The following is a 19,008-nucleotide window of genomic DNA, read 5'->3' as shown; positions in this document are numbered from 1 at the left end:
ACGTGGTTGAAAAGAGGGCTGAGAGAGGCCACATAGACAAATGTGGAAAAAGCATCACTTGACATTATAGGCGAGGACAATATCACCAGTCTCTCCCTCACAATGTCACTCTTTCGTCTATTCCAAATCACCGATAAATGATTTCACCTCCAACAAACAAAAAGGCCTTCTTGACTATTAAGACAGCTGTACAACCACTGTACAAATAAATGGAATAGCAAGGAAGGAGTTCGAATCCAACAACTATGGCGGACTCCAAGCGGCCTCCAGACTCTCCCCTGTTTTTGCATTCCAAAAGAATGATTCCAGAAGTGGTGTGGGGCATCGCTCTAAATTGGAGCACAAATAGTTGAGTTTTCCACACAAACACTGCATAGTCTATCCTAACTAAGCCTTGTTGTGTCTCTGTTTGGATGAGAGGCGAAACATCTTCGAAGACAACCGGTACGGTCCAGTTACAATTATTTCAATGCCCTGAGATTGAAATGACCTTTGATGAATGAACATTTATAGGGAAAAAGCCAAATGTTGGGAGAGGGGTAATGCCTTTTTTAAAAATTTGGATTTGGCTATATCTTGGAATGAGTCTTAATTTTTAAATGCATGCATGACCGAGCACAAACAAGTCGTTACGAGACGATTACTAATTCAATTACTTCATCTTATACAGTGGTGCCTTGAAATAGGAGTTGAATTTATTCTGTGAGCACACACGTAATCCCACACACTTATCCCGAGTCATATTTTCCCACTGAAACAAATACAGTGAAAATGCCATTAATCTGTGCTAGCCTCCCCCATTAGAAAAAAAAAAAGGTAAAAATAGCACGTCATAATACTGTAATCTATAAAAACAGTAATAATTAAATAGAATCCAAAGAATTAAAAAGTTTGTGCATGATGATTTTATGCTGCAATCCAATTCATTGTACTGTTCCTCCTGCTGTAGACCCGTTGGCTACTGGGAGGCACTGTAACAGATTAGAGTCGTGCAGACAACCCAAGAACAGACTACTACTAGTTCTACTCCTACTACAACTGTCAAAGAATCAGTAATATGCTGTAATATTTGTCATTTTTCATAGTGGAAGATAAAGAATATTATACCTCTGAATAATGTTACACATCTGTCTAAAGGTGTTGGTCCACCATCTGTGCTCAAATAGAAGTTGCGTCAAGAAACACATCAATGGTAACCATTAGCACGTCAATGCTGTTCTACATTGTTAGCATTAAACAAGGCTGACTCGCCAAAGAGAAAAATTTAGAAACATGATGTGTAAAGAAGTTCTTGGAAGTTCACTCTTTAGTTTGACAATCAATTTCAACTGGCAGTGGCAATAAACAGAAGAATTGTTCTGCCAAACTGCTGCTTGTTGTGACTCGAGTTCAGTTGAGTTAACTGTCACCACATGTGCTCGTATCTCAAGTGTGTGCTCACAAGTCAAAGCACAAAAACCACCGAATGAGGGTTCCTATCTTGGAAAACTCCCAAGACGGGTCAGTCGTTTCTCAAGGCATCATTGTTGATTGTTACCTGAGAGGAAATGGAAAGTGTGTTGTTGGTTTTTTTAACAGATGACTGTGGTCCAGACTATTTGTCAGGGTTTCGTGCCCTCATAGGTCATCTTCGATCTTCACGTGGACCGCGTTGGACGGGCTGGTCTTCGACTCAGTCTGCATGTTCCGGTTCTCGTTGACGAGCATGTTGAACTGCAGGTCGGCGTAGTGGGAGAAGTCCTGCGTGTAGAGGCCGAAGTTCTGGTTGGGGTTGGCCTCCGTGTTGATGAAGGGGGCCTGCCCGGCGTCGGGCATGGCCGAGACGACAGCGGGGTCCGAGAACATGTCCATCATGCCGGGCAGCTCCAGCAGTTGGCTGATGAGGTCAATATCCTCAGTGTCCATATTTGCGTCCAACGGCTCAGCGTAGCACATCTCCCCCAAAGGGGCGGGCACCGGCTGGGCCGAGCAAGGAGACTTCACGGCGTGATGGAAATGGATGGACTGTTCCGGTGACGCCGCGCACTCGGCTGCCAAGGAAGATGATAAACGAGCGGTAGACAGTGAGGACAACTTGGAATCAAAACGGTCACAGAAATTTCACGATGCTCACCCGTCACGTTGGCGTTCTCTTGGAAGTTCATGTCGGACTTGATCTTTCTTTTTCGCTTCACCTCATACGGATCTGACAGTTGAAAATGACATAGGTCAGTACAAACGCTTATATTGAAGTCAAAGCGATACGCGACAATAATTTTTCATTGGTCGACTGAGCTATTCCTTCCATGTTACAAAAATATAAGCATTGCCTACTCAGGTTTGCACGAGGCACACAATGCCATGCAAAACATTGGTACTATGGGCATGGGCACATTGGTTTTCAGTGTTATAATGAAATATTAATCAGCGAGTCGAGCTGTCCCGGTAGCAACTTATCTAGTTGGCACCCCGCTATTTGGACTTTTGGAAAAGTAAAGCCAAACTGACCAGGATTGTACGGCAGGTATGTGAAGGTGACCGGCTCGCTCTCCATCTGGTCGGAGAGCCGGCGCAGGGTGACGCTGACGTCCACTCCTTCTGCGATGTCCTGGTCCTGGTATGGTGGCGTTTTGAACACGATGGCGATCTGCCGGTGGACGTCCGTCTGTGCGAACTCGCCGTTTGCCTTCCACGAGCCGTGGCGGAAGATGATCTCGATGTCATCTACGTGGAGTGAAGCCAGTCTGGCGTTTTAGCGGAGTCGATTTTTCAGCACGCAGATGCGGTGGTCATACCTTTCTGCACTTTGTCACACAGCATGTAGATCTCGGTCTTCCCAGTGCAGGCACCCGTGTACTGGTTCAACTGGCTGATTTTTAACTGGGATGTAGTCGTTGCCTCTGACAGAGAGAGGAGGAAGAAAAAAATGTTTTTTAAAATAAATAAATCAAAATCACACCAACACTGAGAATCACGAACAAAAACTAGTGATGGCATTAAGTGACTCACAGAAAAATAATTATGACGACAGGTTGACTAGTCGCTCAAGTTGGTGTGACTTTTTACGATACACATCTTCCCTGGTTTGTGCATCATTTTTAAATTCTTATGCACAGCATGAAACATTGTTCACATCATTCTTCATTCATAGTTGTCGTTCATGTTGTTCACAATCACCTTTTTGGGCCAATTTATCAGTCGACACAGGAATTTGGCAAACAGTGCTGGAAAAGGTCTGTCCCGAGAAAAACTATACCGACATCATTCATTGGATAAAATGGAGACAACAGCTTTTTCCGACTTGATAAATTGTCACTGTTATAGTGAGCCAATGTGGGGCTCACACAGTGGCTGTGTCATTAGCTGCTTGTGGGCTCATTGAATGCTGGAGGACCGGAACACCGGTTCTTGCCGACAGTGGCTCTATCCAATCCGCCGCAATCATGCTCCAACACTTAGATTCAGGCAACAGAGACACTTAAGGGAAAGTTATCCGCTTGTTGTATTCACGAGCTAACAAGCTAGCTCACAAGCTAGCCATTAGCCTACGAGTTAATGAGCAAAACAGCTCAAGGCATCCCAATGTCATTTAAAACATCAGCGTTTTGCTCAGAGTTCTGTGCGTCCATTAGTCCCCAATCAACACAAACACGGGAAGGTTAACTATTTATATTGCATAACCTCAGTGGCACACATTCAGCCAATAGTTGACTAAGGAAAAGCAAACATCAATGCATGTTTGACTGACAAGTGGAGGACTCATCTTTAGTGTTCGTATTGCATTTCCTATCATTGTTCGTGGTTTAAGTCATTTGGACAACACCCCAACATTGTACAAATATCCATCCATCTTCTTAGCCACTTATCCTCACGAGGGTCGCGGGAGTGCTGGAGCCTATCCCAGCTGTCAACGGGCAGGAGGCAGGGTACACTCTGAACCGGTTGGCAGCCAATCGCGGGGCACATGGAGGCAGACAGCAGTCGCACTCACAATCACACTGAGGGGCAATTTAGAGTGTCCAATTAATGTTGCATGTTTTGGGGATGTGGGAGGAAACCGGAGTACCCGGAGGAAACCCACGCAGGCATGGGGAGAACATGCAAACTCTACACAGGCAGGTCTGGAATTGAACCCGGCACCTCAGAACTGTGAGGCAAACGCTTTCCAGCTGATCCACCGTGCCGCCTATTGTACAAATAGTATTAAAAAAAAGATAAACGTCTGTAATAACACAACAACAAAATATGCAAAACACTGGGGAAAATGCAACCCCAATATAGCGTGACTTTACCATCTTCACATGAATGTGTTATTCATGTACAGTATTTGTTTGTTTTTATTTCATGATCATCTATGTCAAACAATCACATCTGAAAGATTCTTCATTTTAAAATCCCAAATGTAAAAGAACCATTCATAATGTACTACTGGGATGAAAATTCTCAAGAATATGAAGAATACACATTATTTGGGGTTAAAATAAATTTGCCTACTTTTGTCATAGATAGGGTTGGACACCACAGGGCTAAGGCTGTCCGTCGTGCCGTCCTCCCACTCGAGCTCACACTGGAAACACAGACGCACGGCGTTCATGTCCATGTCCTCGATGCCCTTCGAGTGACCAGCTAGAGAGCAAATAAATGCTTTGTCATTACACACCGTCACTGCATACACATACAGAGAGGTCTGTGTATGTTTACGGGTATGTCTTACGTCTGATGTCTTACTTTGAAAGGGGTCAATATTCTGGCTCCTTCTCTTCTGCAGTGAGACATCAAGTTCTTTCCTCCTAACACATTGGATGCCCAGGTTGGCGAAGCTGTCATATTACAGTGAACAATGAAAAACAAGTTCAGGGATACATATTTGAAGAAGAAAGAAGGATAGAAGATACAGGATCAAGGCACAAAACGAGGCTACAGCAACATATGGAGAGATTGAAGACACACCTGTGGCGTCGGTTGCTGTGAGGGTTCAGCGTCACCACGCAGATACCCGAGCCGTTCGGGCAATCTTTTCCCACCAGGCAGTGAGGGTGCGGCCGGTGTGGGGGGTCTTTGGTCACAAGCGAAACGGTAACGGTGGCCTTCTTCAAGTTCTCAGTGGAACCTTGAATCTGAAAGCAATTAGAAGTACATGTGTGTGTGTGTGTGGGGGGGGGGGGGGTGTATTATATTTTGAAGTGCCGGTTATCCCTCATCATTCTGTGTATTTCTACTGTGCAAGATGGCTATTATCTAACTGGTGAGAGAGAAATTATCATTTTAGTTTTAGGATACTGAGCTTGCGACAGTGTGAGCCACAAACTTTTTTTTATGTTGTCTTCTTTGTATTGTTGATCATGAACTCTCTATGTCCACACACTTCATGTGTGTGCGCATATATATATATATATATATATATTCATCCGTTTTCTTAGCCACTTATCCTCACGAGGGTCACTGGAGTGCTAGAGCCTATCCAGGCTTGCCAACCAATCGCAGGGCACATCAAGACGAACAGCCGCACTCACAATCACGCATGGGGGAAATTAAGAGTGTCCAATTAATGTTGCAAGTTTTTGGGATGTGAGAGGGAACCGGAGTACCCAGAGAAAACCCACGCACACGGGGGGAACATGCAAACTCCACACAGACGGGGGGTCAGGACCAAACCCTTGATCTCAGAACTGTGAGGCTAACACTTTACAGCTGAGTCACCATGCCGGCTATCTCTCTCTCTATCTCCCTCTCTCTCTCTCTCACACACACACCCCCATGCGCGCACACACACACACACACACACACACACACACACACACACACACCACACACACACACGCACGCACGCACGCACGCACACAAAGTAAAAACTAGATTACATACACTGTCCAAAAGCAGATTCATTTAACAAATAACTCATATGTCACCTACTTATTTTCCAGTTCTAGAAACCTCTGAGGTTTGATTTCTCTTCAACAAAAAATGAAATTTGTTTTTGCAGTGTATGTAAACTTCGGGCTTCAACTGTGTGTGTTTGTTTTTGTAATTATTTACACATATATAAAGATATATATATTTTTTAACAAAACAATACTATTAGTCTGTCTCCTAATCGTGAACAGCTTGAGAAAAAAAAAATTCTCAAGTATTTTGTAGACTTGAACTGTCTTCAAAGTGTTGTAAAACGGCTTTCTCACATTGTGGGAGTTGCGTGGCAAAATTATGCCTCAACATTGAAAGTAGTTTTAAAATAAAATGTAGGTTAGATACATTTGAGTGTGCCTGTTTTGGATAAATGTAAGACTCGAAGGTAAGTGTATACAGAAATTTCCACCCAGTCAGCTCATTTTATTTATTCCATAAGTCAAGTTTGAAAAAAGTTTGCAAGGACAATGCAACCAGTCATTTATTAAAGTCTTTTTTTCTGGTGTGGGGTTAGTCATTTCGATCAATCCTGACAGTTAGTGATTGAATACATTTCGGGGTGGTGGTGTGTTGATGTTAGTGCACAACGGGATATGAGGTATGATAACTAAAATGATGTACTGTTCATTCTGTGTGTGGATCAACAATCGCACCGCGCATTGGCTCTTATTAAAAAAAAAAAAAAAAATAACTTCAGTAAGCTTATTCATAGAAGCCAAATGGTGCCAGACTTCAGGAGTTGTAAGCGAAAATTTGTTTTACGTAAAAACATTTTAGAATTTTCTAACCAGGGGATTATGAGCGGAAACCCAAGATGTAGCCTTGATAGGCACAACTTCTACCTCATCTTGTGTGGTAGAAGCCGAGGAAAAAAAAGAGAACAAGATACCAAGGTGCTGAGTGAATGCCTTGCTTGTTAGATTTTGGAGTACTTTCTGTTCTTTTGGTATTTCGGAGGGAGTGGATGCTTGCTTTCCTCATTACTCACAATCGGAAATTTTCACTAGGATGTCAAGTGTGCCAACGGCAGCATAGAGTGCCCAGTGTGAATACTGTAATTCCTGCCCTGCAGAGCGCACCTGGTTATAAGCCTCACCCGGTGCATTTGTAAAGAAAATACCCTTTGGTACATACATACACTGCAGCTGTGTAAAAGCCGCAAGTGCCCACATTGAAACACGAGATATTTACAAAGAAAGATGGTACACAGAGAGTTATTAACGCTAACACGAGCGCCGCACTGACAGGGCCAGTAAAAAAAAAAAAAACACTGGTAAAAATCATTGATATATGACACTAACACGCTAGCGCAGCGCTAACGGGGCCAAACCGGTAAAAGTCACTTCCTCGGCACATATATTCCACCGGTGTCACTCTTTACCTTTTCCACTCGAGTGCCCCCTTGCAGTCGTTAGAAAAAATGCACAAATTAGCCGCATCACTGCATAAACCGCAGGGTTGAAAGCGTGTGAAAAAAAGTCACGTCTTATAAGCCGGAAATTATGGTTTATCCTTGCCTATGGGGACGTAATTTATTTATTTTTTACTGATTGCCACATCCCTCCTGCTACCATTTGCCATGTGTTGACACATGGTCTAGTAAAAGGAGTAAAACACCTGTTTGACATGCAAAATTGGTTTAAATTACCAGGGGTGTCTATCACATCCTCCCTACCTCAATGGCAGGCTGAGTCTTGTTGCTTTCGCTCCCCGACGCACCCAAGATGCTGCCGGCAGAGCGGCCCTCGCACTCATAGCGAAACCTCATGCCTCGCTCTTTGGGCTGCTCCACCACCACCAGTTTAGGTTTCTCCAGATTACGCTCCAGCATCTCTACCCCAGACCGGCCCTTGGAAGACACGGCGGTGGTGCTGGGGGGCTTGGCGGTCAGCGGGCACGGGGGGCCGCGACCAGAGCGGGAGGAGCTGGTTTGAGGATGGATGAGAGGGTGTTGAGCCATTTCCCGCGGGGAGCAGAGCTGCTGCAGAGGCGCGTTGAATGTGCAGCTTGACTAGGGAAAAAGAAGAAAAGAAAAAAAAATTGACTAACTTATAAAAGTGGTCATTGGAAACTACATACCGAATCATACAAAATCTGTGATATGAATACCTCCCTGACAGTGCTGATTATTAGACTTAACGCCGATTTGATATCGGTATCGGCTAATAATGAAACAGACAACACATAAATTTCCTCTTTCACAATTTCACTATCTCAGACTACTACAATAAAATAGTCTATTTCGATACCACCGGATCCCGTTTTTTTTTTACCATCATTGCGTTTTATCTTGAAAACTCAAATGCAACCAAATACACTCGTTAGCATAGGGATGACAACACGAGTGTATTGCGCCGACGGTATTATGAGAACAAAATGGGGGTCAGGGGACAATCATATGTTGGTGGTCACTGCTGCTGAGGACAGGGAATGATGTTCGTGTAAGGTTTGCTTGAGGTATCTTCACGTACTTATAATACAACACGGCTCACAAGCAGGCAACAAAACTTTTGATCAGACTGATGATAATAAATGGCCTGACTAGAGCAGTGATTTCCTTAATTTATTGAGCCAAGGCACATACTTTGCAGTTGAAAAATGTCACAGCACACCCAAAAAAAAGCCCCAAAAAATACATCTATTATTCTCTTTGTAATTACTGCCATTAATTTATATCATTCGCTATGCCTCACTGGCATGAAGAGATGAACAAAGATACATTAGTTACTGCAAATATCTATATTTTTTGAGCAATTAAGTACACAAGTATATACAGTAAATGAACAGGTCATTTCAATAGACTCATTATCCATCTTGTGATCGGTTATCGTTTCTCTAAATTCGCTGATCCGCCCCAAAAATCCTGATCGTGTAAAGCCTACTGATTATTAACTTTCTTTAATCAAATTTTTTGATGCAGCCCTTAAATTGGCACTCATTAGACTGGAACATTGAACATAAATCTAATTTAAAATGGGCCCTTTTATCATAGCGATTATGATTAAGCTTGAAATACATTATGTCCCAAATATGAAGTTAGCTCATATACTTTTTTCTACTTATTCGTTTTGATTTGCAAATTGGTGGCAATTCTGATCATAGTAAGAAAATACAGAATATTACAATGATGGCAAAAGAGGTTGTGCACCTACATCATAAAATCACGTGACTTTTGTTTACCTCGCCGGTCAAGCTAAGAAACGGCACGGAAATATGTCTTGGAGCACGACACCCAGAGTCTTGTCCGATATCGTCAGACATTTAGAAGGTGAAAATAAACGACGGTACGTGGAAAAATTAGATAAACTCGGCATAGAGGACCCGTATTTAATGCCGAAGTTGATGTTTTTGCCGGTAAGAAATTGGACTGTTAATTTGCTTCCGCTTGTCTTGGACAACTAGATATACACATGGATCTGGTGAGTAAGTCGTCCAGATTTACACGGAAAAGTTTGAAAGCATTTAAAAGTCTGGACGCATACGAATACTTTGTTGCTGAATCTGTTCTCATCAGGAATAAATCCCACATAGTGACGGTTTTGACGGCTTGTGAACGCAGAAGCGTGTTCGGCGACACGTTAACCTTTGCCGGAATCCATCGATCTTTTCAGCTAGCATTCAATACAAATACTATATATATATATATATATAATCTATATTTAAATCAATGACCCCTGGTTTTACACAAACTCTCATTCATTAACTATGATTAGAAAAAAAAAAGACGACGGGGTCGTCTCCATGGAACGTACATGGAAGCGATTGCGGCCACCACACTTACCCTCCGTAAACCTCTGAGTTTTTTTTTTTTTTAAATATGCATTGTTCTCAAATGAGCCAACTTGGCATTATAAATAATTTTTTTGGTAATTTGAGATTGAGAAGAATAATTCCTACCTGAAATGGAGCGATCGCTACACAGGCGTGTGTGTATTTTAGTTGGGCACCATCCATCATGTTTAATTGCCGAAATCCATTGATATTCGCTGGTCTTTTTTAGCATTTATTCTATAGAATGATCTCTTTGAATATCTGTCCTGTCTGTTGTGACAACCAACAGCACAACAGGTCTCGGGTATTGTACATATTCTCCTCCGGTTCAATGTCTCCCACAATGTCGAGCAGCTCGGATTGACTGGCAATATGGCGACATGAAAATGGCGACGTCACATGGACGAGTTCTATATATACGCCACGGTCATAACATGAGAAACATATGGAAGTAAATAAGCACCACCAGGATTTGAATTTGAAATGCCACAGAAAACAGGATTTGCATCTGAAATATGAAACGATCACATTTTCAATAGTTGCTACAATTCACTGTCGGAAATTCAACTGGCTACAATTCGCTGTCCAAAATTCACCCCAGGGAGGGTTACTTCAGGTCAGAACCAAACAGCCAGCAAATCCAGTTACGCTTTCTTATGTGACGTCACGTGACTAAGAAAGCGTAACTGCGATTGGCTCGGTGTTCAGTTCGGATCTGAAGTAACCCTGCTTGGTGGCACAGACGGTGAATTTCAGACAGACAGGTAATTGTAGCAACTATTGAAAATGTGATCACTTTACATTTCAAATTCAAATCCTGGTGGCACTAATTTACCTCCATAGAAACACATACACAGTGTAATTACATTTTTTTTGTGTTTTGAAAACAGAATCATGTTTACACTTCACTGTGTGGAATTGCACAAGAGCTGTATTAAAAAAAATGCATTCACACAGACAAAATGTTGACAGGTTTAGGTACCCAATTGGTGATCCCGTCTGTTTTACAGTTGTGACGTTCTTAATTCAAATCTGGGCTCTGGCCTTCCTGATTTGACTTTGTGTGCTCTTCTTTGACTTGTATATGAATTCATTTCCACCTGACCCGTGAACCTAATGAGGATAAGCGCTTATTTATAAATAAATAAACATTAAAATAAGGGAGGATGAAGAGTTGTGTGGTTGTACTGTCGGTTTGCAGTGGACAGCGTCTCACCGAGAAAAGTATTTTAAATATTTTGATCAACTTTCGTAGCTCCCTGAGATAGCCAAAACAGTCGCAAGAGCACACCACGAATTTGCACCACTGTTCTACCGGGATACGAAAACAGTAATAAACATTTAAGTTAAGAGTTTCATCCCGGACTTTGTTGGAGCTGTATTCTCTGTATTTGCGGCTGTATTGATGATCTAAAATAAAATATTACCAATGTTCAAATCGACTTGCTCCCCGAGTCCAAACAGCAAACTTCCTTATCCGCAGACGATGTCAAACGCACGTAAAAACAAGCGAGCCACCGATCCGTACGCTCAACATGACATCATGCAGCAGGCATCCAAATGCTTAAAACTTGCAGGGAACAAAGACAAGCAGCAGACAGTCTGGAAGCGGCAAGGATTGGAGGACGAAGGAGATTCCAGCGCTCAATGTGCCGACATCATGCCCGACGGGGTCAACGTGCTCCTGCGGTTGTGCCGGGCGGCTTCGATCAAACTAACAACGGTACACAACAAAATGGGCTGAGAGGAAAGAGGAAGTCGGCTCGACCAATGCAAAAGCTCTCGGCCAAGAATGCGACCTTTCAACCCTCGCGGTGGGCGTGGCCAGTAGAGGAGGGCAAAACGAAAGTAGGAGTCCTGTTGCGTCTCGCCTTGGAAACTCCTCCCTGGGAGTCGAGTTACGGTGACAAGTGCCAAAATCGTCTCAGGCCAATACGGCCGGTTCCCTAACCCGCACGACTTACGCTAAAACCTGCCTGAGAGCTCGAGAACTGAGCGTCATCCACAAGAAGTCACATGACTTCTCCCAAAAGGACAAGCCCAAACAACAGAGACACTAAAGTACATGCTCCCTGTTTGGTCTTGATGCTGTTACCGATGCGTCAGTGTTGAGATTGTCCTGGTAGATCATTAAAAGGCTCAAAGTCACTTAAAACTTGCTCTGATTTTGGGGGGGGGGGGAAATGCCATTGCAAGTAATGAATGTCATTATATTCTGTTCCCGGGTCACACAGTGGCCATCAGACATTTAAGCAACATTAAAAAAAAAAAATCTTAATCACAAGAGTTGCTGCAATCATCTCGCATTAATATTTTAATTTTTACAAGTGTTAAACAAAAGTCACTTGATGCATGGCGAAACTGAAGTCTTGACACCTGTGTTGAGGCTAATCCGTTTTTTAAGTGTCATACAAAAAGCCACCAAAAAAAAAAAAAAAAAAAGAAAACTCAAGAAAAGAGCAGATATAATTCGGAAGATCCTCACCAAACTGAGGTGTTTCTTTTGAGCAATTTCAAGAAGTTCTGTTGTATTCATGTAGTCCCTGTATCTATCCTTTGTCAAATGATGTAATTTCCTTTATTTATTAATGTCACCTTCACTTTTTACACACAGAAAAATGCGCCATAAGAATTCACTGTCAAACACATGTAGTGACAAGAAAAGCAAAAGGTTTGAATATGATGTGACATGGTCGACTCTCATCTTTAACCGAAACCGTCAAACCTACGCCATCACAGGCATTAATCATAGGATTATTCTCTGCATTTGGATGAAAAGGCCTTTGCTTCACTCGAAGATCCCAGCGACACCACTGCATGAATTCTGCATGAATGTCTGTCATGTGTCACATCCCCTCCCTTAAAGTGTATTTCATTCATTTTCCTACAATATTCATCATTCATTATAGAGATAAATGCCAAAAGTATGCCACTTTGTTCACATGATGGGCTGCATTAGTCTGTCTTGTTTTTTCAATTCAAGGTGAAGTCAAATAATGAATTCAGATGCAGTAATGCAGGAATCTTCAACTAAAATTCTGAGAGGTCTGGTTGCAAAAGATTTTGTTGCAACAACAAAGGGCCTGTATTGGTGCGGCGACCAATCCATACATTTTCCATGCGCTAGCCCATAGGTGTCAAACTCAACGCCCGGGGGACAGATCCGTGATTCTCATTCAAATACTGTACCAAAATTTCAAATTGTCATGCCATAAATTACAATATTGAGGTATTGCAAGCTTTTTTAGTTGAAAAATACATTACCCTTGATTTCTGATTCCAAAAGTAATTCAGAAATTTCACGTGTCAATATGATGAGGCGATAAATGATTTTTATGGTTCCATCGTCATAACGGCCCTCTGAGGGAAACCCGAACTACAATGTGGCCCGCGACAAAAATGAGTTTGACACCCCTGCTCTAGCCTATCCGAGCTGACTTTGGGCGAACTGGTCATCGGCCAGTTGCAGGACACGTGCAAACAAGCAGCCACGTTTTCAACAAACACAACAGCCCTACGTTTCCGTACAAAATGTATTTTGATGACTGCAACTCCAAAACGGCTGGGAAACACTTCAAAAGCAGCACAGGGATAGCTCAGCTACTACATTTTATGTAATATTGAAGAGGCAAATGAAGCCTTAATTTCAAGTAGACTAAAAGACGTTCATGCACATTTCAAGTGAAAATAGCTAACGGAGGGTTAAATGCTCATTTATGTTGCCCCCAAATCCAGCCCATCTGGAGCGAACATTCATTTATTCTGTTAGCTTGTCATTTATGTAGTCTCTGCTCTTCTACAGGCTCTCACTTTGGTTGCCTTGCGAGCAACCGCTACCAGCAGACGGTCGAAGGATACGTGCTTTATTTATAAGTGCTGCTCAACGTTCCTGCTTTCTATTGAAGCCACAGTCTTGCACCATGTGACACACAAAGATTTAGAGTCGGTTTCCGGAAGAATAGAAAAGTATTTGTCTGCCCATTCATACTTAAGAATTGTTTATTTTTTTTAAAGAGTCCCCTGCAAACTTTGAAATGCGCCATGCCGGCTGCATATTCTCTTGAGAGTCACCCTAACCCAATAAACAAATGGTTTTATTGGCTCATTACGGCTACATGGCCTGTGACAGCACACAAAACTTTATCTATATTTAATGGCAATTGATCGTGGGCACACATGAGACCCCGACCAAGGTCTTCACTTCAACTTTCAACCTTCCACTTGTGAGACGCCCACCGTGCAACCAATCCAAACTATAATATTCAACCCTCGTACCTGACACGCGGTGCCTCTCGCTACCAGCATCGGATGTGATGATGACGAGCAGGAGGAGGAGGAGCAAAGCCGGTGCATCCTGTGATTCTGGCCCAGGAGCTCAACAGGCGGAGGCGGTGGCCTGGGCAGGCATACACCTGTGTGGTCCTCTGTAATGATCTCCTGGATCAGGTCTGTGATGTTGGAGAGGAATTTGTTAGCGCTCGGCAGGATTTCTGTTATAAAAATGGATGTCCTCACTAAGTATCTGTATCCACATTTTAAGCCACAATATTAGTGATTTCATTTTGATCAGCTTTGACATCCTTATAAATCAAGTTTCCATGATATATTTGGTTGGAAATGTCAGAAATTTTTTTTTTCCACACTTTTCTAGTTGAATCACCAATTTGCAGTGGACATGCAAAGTATTCAGACCCCCTTAAATTGTTCACCCTTGTCATTGGAGCCATTTGCTAAAAATGATTTGAGGTTTTTTTTTTTTTTTTTGACTGCCTCCTGGTGAGCGAGGCCAACACACCAAAACGAGCAGTGCAATTCCATTGTAATGACGATGCACAAAATGCTTCCATCTTTACATTATAAATGTAATCATGTTTTTACTCTGTTTGAACTCAGTACACATCTAAATATGTAGTATATTTTTATGATTAAAAAAGTCTGAACATTTGTTGGCCATTATGGAGGGCGCTGGAATGGATTAGTGGCAAAAAAAAAAAAAAAAACTTGTAGGGGGCGGCATGGTGAACAGCTGGAAAGCGTTAGCTTCACAGTTTTGAGGTCCCGGGTTCGATCCCGGAACCCACCTGCGTGGATTTTGCACGTTTTCCCAGTGCCTGCGTGGGTTTTCTACGGGCACTCCGGTTTCCTCCCACATCCCAAAAACATGCAACATTAATTATACACTATAAATTGCTCCGAGGTGTGATTGTGAATGCGACTGTTTGTCTCTATGTGCCCTCCGATTGGCTGGTAACCAGCTCAGGGTTTTCACCTGCCTCCTGCCTGTTTACAGCTGGGATAGGCTCCAGCACTCCCGCAACCCTCGTGAGGATAAGCGGCTAAGAAAATGGATGGATAAACAACTCAGTTAAGCTACCACCGTATTGTGTGAGCATCGTCTTTTTATTTATTTTTCCATCAAAGTGGCAGTTTGTAAACCATCCTCAACATCAGGCTAGCTACCCTCAAGACTCCTAGCAAATAAGGACACAGCCAGATGTTACTCACCGAAGTCAGACAGTTCTCCCTCTGCGGGACAAACAGAAAGTAAATCGTCGATTATGAAGGGAGTGCTCGACATTTGACATTGGGTGCGATCGCATGATGTCATTCATCTCTCACCCATCAACACACACTGAGTGGAGTACACTTACCGGGAGTACAGCGGAAAACGTCCATGTCTCGAAACGGGACAGCACATTCAAACAGTCACCAGAGGTGGTTTTAATCTTTAAAGAAAATGGGGGGAAACAACAACTTCGCCCCCCCCCCGCCGCGCGAGCCAAAAAGTGTTCAGGTGTCACCGAACGCCTCCAAAGCCATGTGAGGGATACCACAACGATGACGGTGTGAGGGGAAAAGTGGCCAGTGTCGAGGCTTTTCGGCAGCTTGCAGCACTTTCGGCGTTTCCGCAGCTCGCTGATTGGCTGCTCGGGCCGCTGGAAATCCCCAAACGTCACTTGGCTCATCGTCCAACAATTCGGCGGCCTCGGCCAAAATACAGTACAGTACATGGCGAAGCCAAGGCGGGGACTGGAGCGAAAACGTCTTCATGTCAACAATAAAATATGAAGGGGAAAAAACGTCATTAAAAAGGAGAACTAACCTTTTAACGTTCTTTTCCCCCCACTTTGCACAACTTTCAATGCATTTTATGTGACGTAATCTTGTCACGACTCCAGTTCGTCGAGGCGGGAATTTAAATCATAGCTCTTTTAAAAAAGGGACCGTTTGTTCGATACTTTCAATTCAAAAAAAAAAAAGGAGTGATAAACTCATAATTTGACTGGTCCAGCTCAACCCAAAGTGGACGTTTGTTTTAGAATTTTCTGTTTGGCAAAACCATGTTAATTACCACCCCAACAGGCACCCTTTTTATTTTATATATTTGTTGTTTGGCGAAACTGATAAGATACTTAGGCGAAAATAAAAATCTCAAAGAAAACCTTCACATTTAAATAAAAAGAATGGATTTCAATTAAAAAAATATTAATCCGAGCGTCTAATAGTCAAAGTGGCACTTGTACTTCATTTTAAGAACTAGAATTTACAAGTGGATGTTTCTGTATGCGTGGATTTTAAATTGCATTTCACCATAAAGGGATTTTACTTTAGGAACTACCTGTAGTCTTGCGTATAAAAAAAATACCTATCTGGTCTTTAATGTGGAGAACTCGTGACACAAGTACATGTACTAGCGACACCTGCAGGCGCTTTTAAAAGAAATTGAAAGTGAAAGTGGATGCTTCGCGAACAGGGTCCAATTAAATCAACCAACCCATTTCCCAGATTATGTAATTATTACAATAACAACTGAGTGGTGTATAACCTGACCATTAGTGTGTAGAAGCAGGTAAAATATAGCACTGTTAGATAAACTTTCCCCTTCATCCTAACAGACTTTTCTGTCACAGGACACACTTGACACCTTCCTCCACCCATTCCGACCTGCTTGGACCTGTTTTTCTTCTTTCCTTACCACACTCACCATTACTTTGAACTGCTGACCTCCAGTATTTAAAGTCCTCCACCATCCCACTCTTCTCTTTGTAGCTTCACTCTCTAACCCTCTTATTCACGGGTATATATTCTGTCATCTTCAGTAATTTTCATTCCTCTCCTTTCCAGTGTATACATCCACCCAACTCTTCCTCCACCTGCTTCCACTCCAGATCACAATGTTGTTTGTGAACATCATGGTCCACGGGGATTCCAGTCTAACCTCATCTGTCAGCCTATCCAATGGCACTGCAAACAGAACAATTGCTCAGAGCTGACCCCTGATGCAGTCAGGCATCCAACCTTAAATTCTTCTGTCAGACCTACAGCACCCATAAACACTGTTCTGCTACCCTAATACATGTCCTCCATATTGCCATTTTCAAACATACTTTTCTGCCACTCTCGACTTCCATATGCAGTACAACACTTCCTTTCTGGGTACTCTGTCCAAGGCTTTTTCTCTAGATCTACAAAGACACAATGTAGCTCCTTCTGACCTCTGTATCTGCCATCAACCGCCTCCGGGAAAATAATGCATCTGTAGTAGTCTTCCCAGGCCTGAAACCACAGTTGTTCACAAATTCATTCATCCTGAGTTGAGCCTTCACGAATCTCTTAACTTTGTGTACTTCATCAACTTTATTCCTCTATAGACCCCACGGCTTTGCACATCAATCTTGTTCTTAAATATGGTGACAAACACATTTTTCCTCAATTCCTCAGACATCTTCTCACTCACTAGTATTCTGTTGAACAAGTTGGTCATAAGCTCCACACAAAATATTAGGACCAACTGCGTTTCCATTTTTTCATCCTCTTTAGTGCTTTTAGAACATCCCGCTTACCAATCATTGACACTTCCTGGTCCACAACAGTTGTCTCTTCTACTACTCTCTCATTTTTCTCTCATCAACTCAAAGTATCTTTCCATATATTTAACACACAACTGGCACCAGTCAGCAACATGTTCCCATCTCTATCCATAATCACACTGACCTGCCACACATCCTTCCCATGTCTCTCGCTCTGTCTGCCCAACCTGTACTCTATAGATCTTTCTTTTCCTCTGGTCACCTTGGTTGTAGTGGTCCTCTTGTCTACCCAGTTTGTCTCACCTCTTCTAAAGAGGAGAGAAAAAAAAAAACAAACAAAAAAAAAAAAAAACAATAACACTCTTTTCTCATATTCCACTACATGGTTCTCTGGTCTACCTTTCTCTTCTTAATCTTCCTCCCCACCACCACCAGTCATCCTGCAGACCACCAACCTATGCAGTCTAGCCACACTCTCCCCTACAAACTACATTACAGTCAGTAACCTTTAGATTACTGCACAGGAGGTAATCACCCACATGCTTCTAGCTCCACTCTTTTAGTTCACACAATGTTCCTGCCTCTCCTAAAACAGTGTTCACTACAGCCACTTCCATGCTTTTCGCAAAGTCTAGCACCATCTCTCCCTCCAAGTTTTTCTTTTGTCCGCCAAATCTACCCATCACTTCATCGCCCAGTTTCCTTCACCAACAATGTCTAGAAATCAACTCTGTCTGGGATGCTCACAACTACTTCGTCCAGCTCCTTCCAGAATTCCTTTTGTCACCTCAAGGTCACATGCTACCTTTGGGGCAGATCCAGTAATCACATTATAGATTCCATGTTTCAGTCTCATCACCCGACATTCTTCACCTCCAAGACACTTAACTCTTGCTTCAAAATATCCCATACTCCATTTCTCCTCCAAACAAAACCATAGTAGATTAATTTAACCCTACCTCTAAAACTTCTAGCCTGACTGTCTTTCCACCTGCTCTCCTGGACATACAATTTATCAACATTCCTCTTTACCATGTCAACCAAACACCTGACCTTTTTTTTTTTTTTTTTTTCCCATAGTCCCAACATTCAAAGTCCCTACATTGAGTTGTACACATCTTGCTTTCCTCTCATCTTTCTGAATAAGGAGCCGTTTTCCACCGCTGTTTCATCTTTGACCCAAAGTAGTTGAATTTCCACCAGCACCCTACAGGTTGACAGCACCCATGGCAGACGTTAACCCTGGCCACAACCAATCCGGTATAAAATTTCCTAGATCAACACTCATATTTGTTTGACAAATTTTAAGCCAGACACCCTTCCTGACACAAGCCTCTACCTTTATCCGGGCTTGCACCCCCCTTCGGACTTCATTACCGTACTGTAAAAAATAATGGACAAATTCTATACTCGGGTCACAAAGAAAGTCTTTGCATAGACATTTTCAATCACTCAAGTTTTACTACAAACATGGATGCTCAAAATTCAATATGTAGCAGCATGGAATCCCTTGTGAGATTCATAGCCCTCACAACAAAAA

The 19,008-nt window shown here is 42.6% G+C and overlaps 1 protein-coding gene across 2 annotated transcripts; it reads right to left on the bottom strand.

The window, feature by feature from the left end:
* Positions 1 to 763: 763 nt before the first annotated feature.
* relb (v-rel avian reticuloendotheliosis viral oncogene homolog B) lies at positions 764 to 15,627 on the bottom strand. 2 transcript variants are annotated; one of them, XM_061827745.1, is made up of 11 exons: positions 15,309 to 15,627; positions 15,163 to 15,183; positions 13,933 to 14,105; positions 7,562 to 7,897; positions 4,930 to 5,096; positions 4,708 to 4,799; positions 4,474 to 4,605; positions 2,775 to 2,879; positions 2,488 to 2,703; positions 2,114 to 2,185; positions 764 to 2,030 (listed from the first exon to the last, which is right to left on the bottom strand). In XM_061827745.1, exons 1-11 carry the CDS (start codon positions 15,331 to 15,333, stop codon positions 1,618 to 1,620), a joined length of 1,752 nt encoding a protein of 583 aa, XP_061683729.1. In that variant the 5' UTR covers positions 15,334 to 15,627; the 3' UTR covers positions 764 to 1,617. The 2 variants fall into 2 exon arrangements, with proteins under 2 accessions (XP_061683729.1, XP_061683730.1); XM_061827746.1 differs by lacking the exons at positions 13,933 to 14,105; positions 15,163 to 15,183; positions 15,309 to 15,627 and adding an exon at positions 11,085 to 11,472.
* Between the last annotated feature and the right edge of the window lie 3,381 nt (positions 15,628 to 19,008).

Source organism: Syngnathoides biaculeatus, chromosome 8 (assembly GCF_019802595.1).
Source record: "Syngnathoides biaculeatus isolate LvHL_M chromosome 8, ASM1980259v1, whole genome shotgun sequence".
Taxonomy (NCBI): domain Eukaryota; kingdom Metazoa; phylum Chordata; class Actinopteri; order Syngnathiformes; family Syngnathidae; genus Syngnathoides; species Syngnathoides biaculeatus.
The sequence above is the reverse complement of the archived record's forward strand: the minus strand, read 5'-3'. Positions and strand labels throughout refer to the sequence as shown.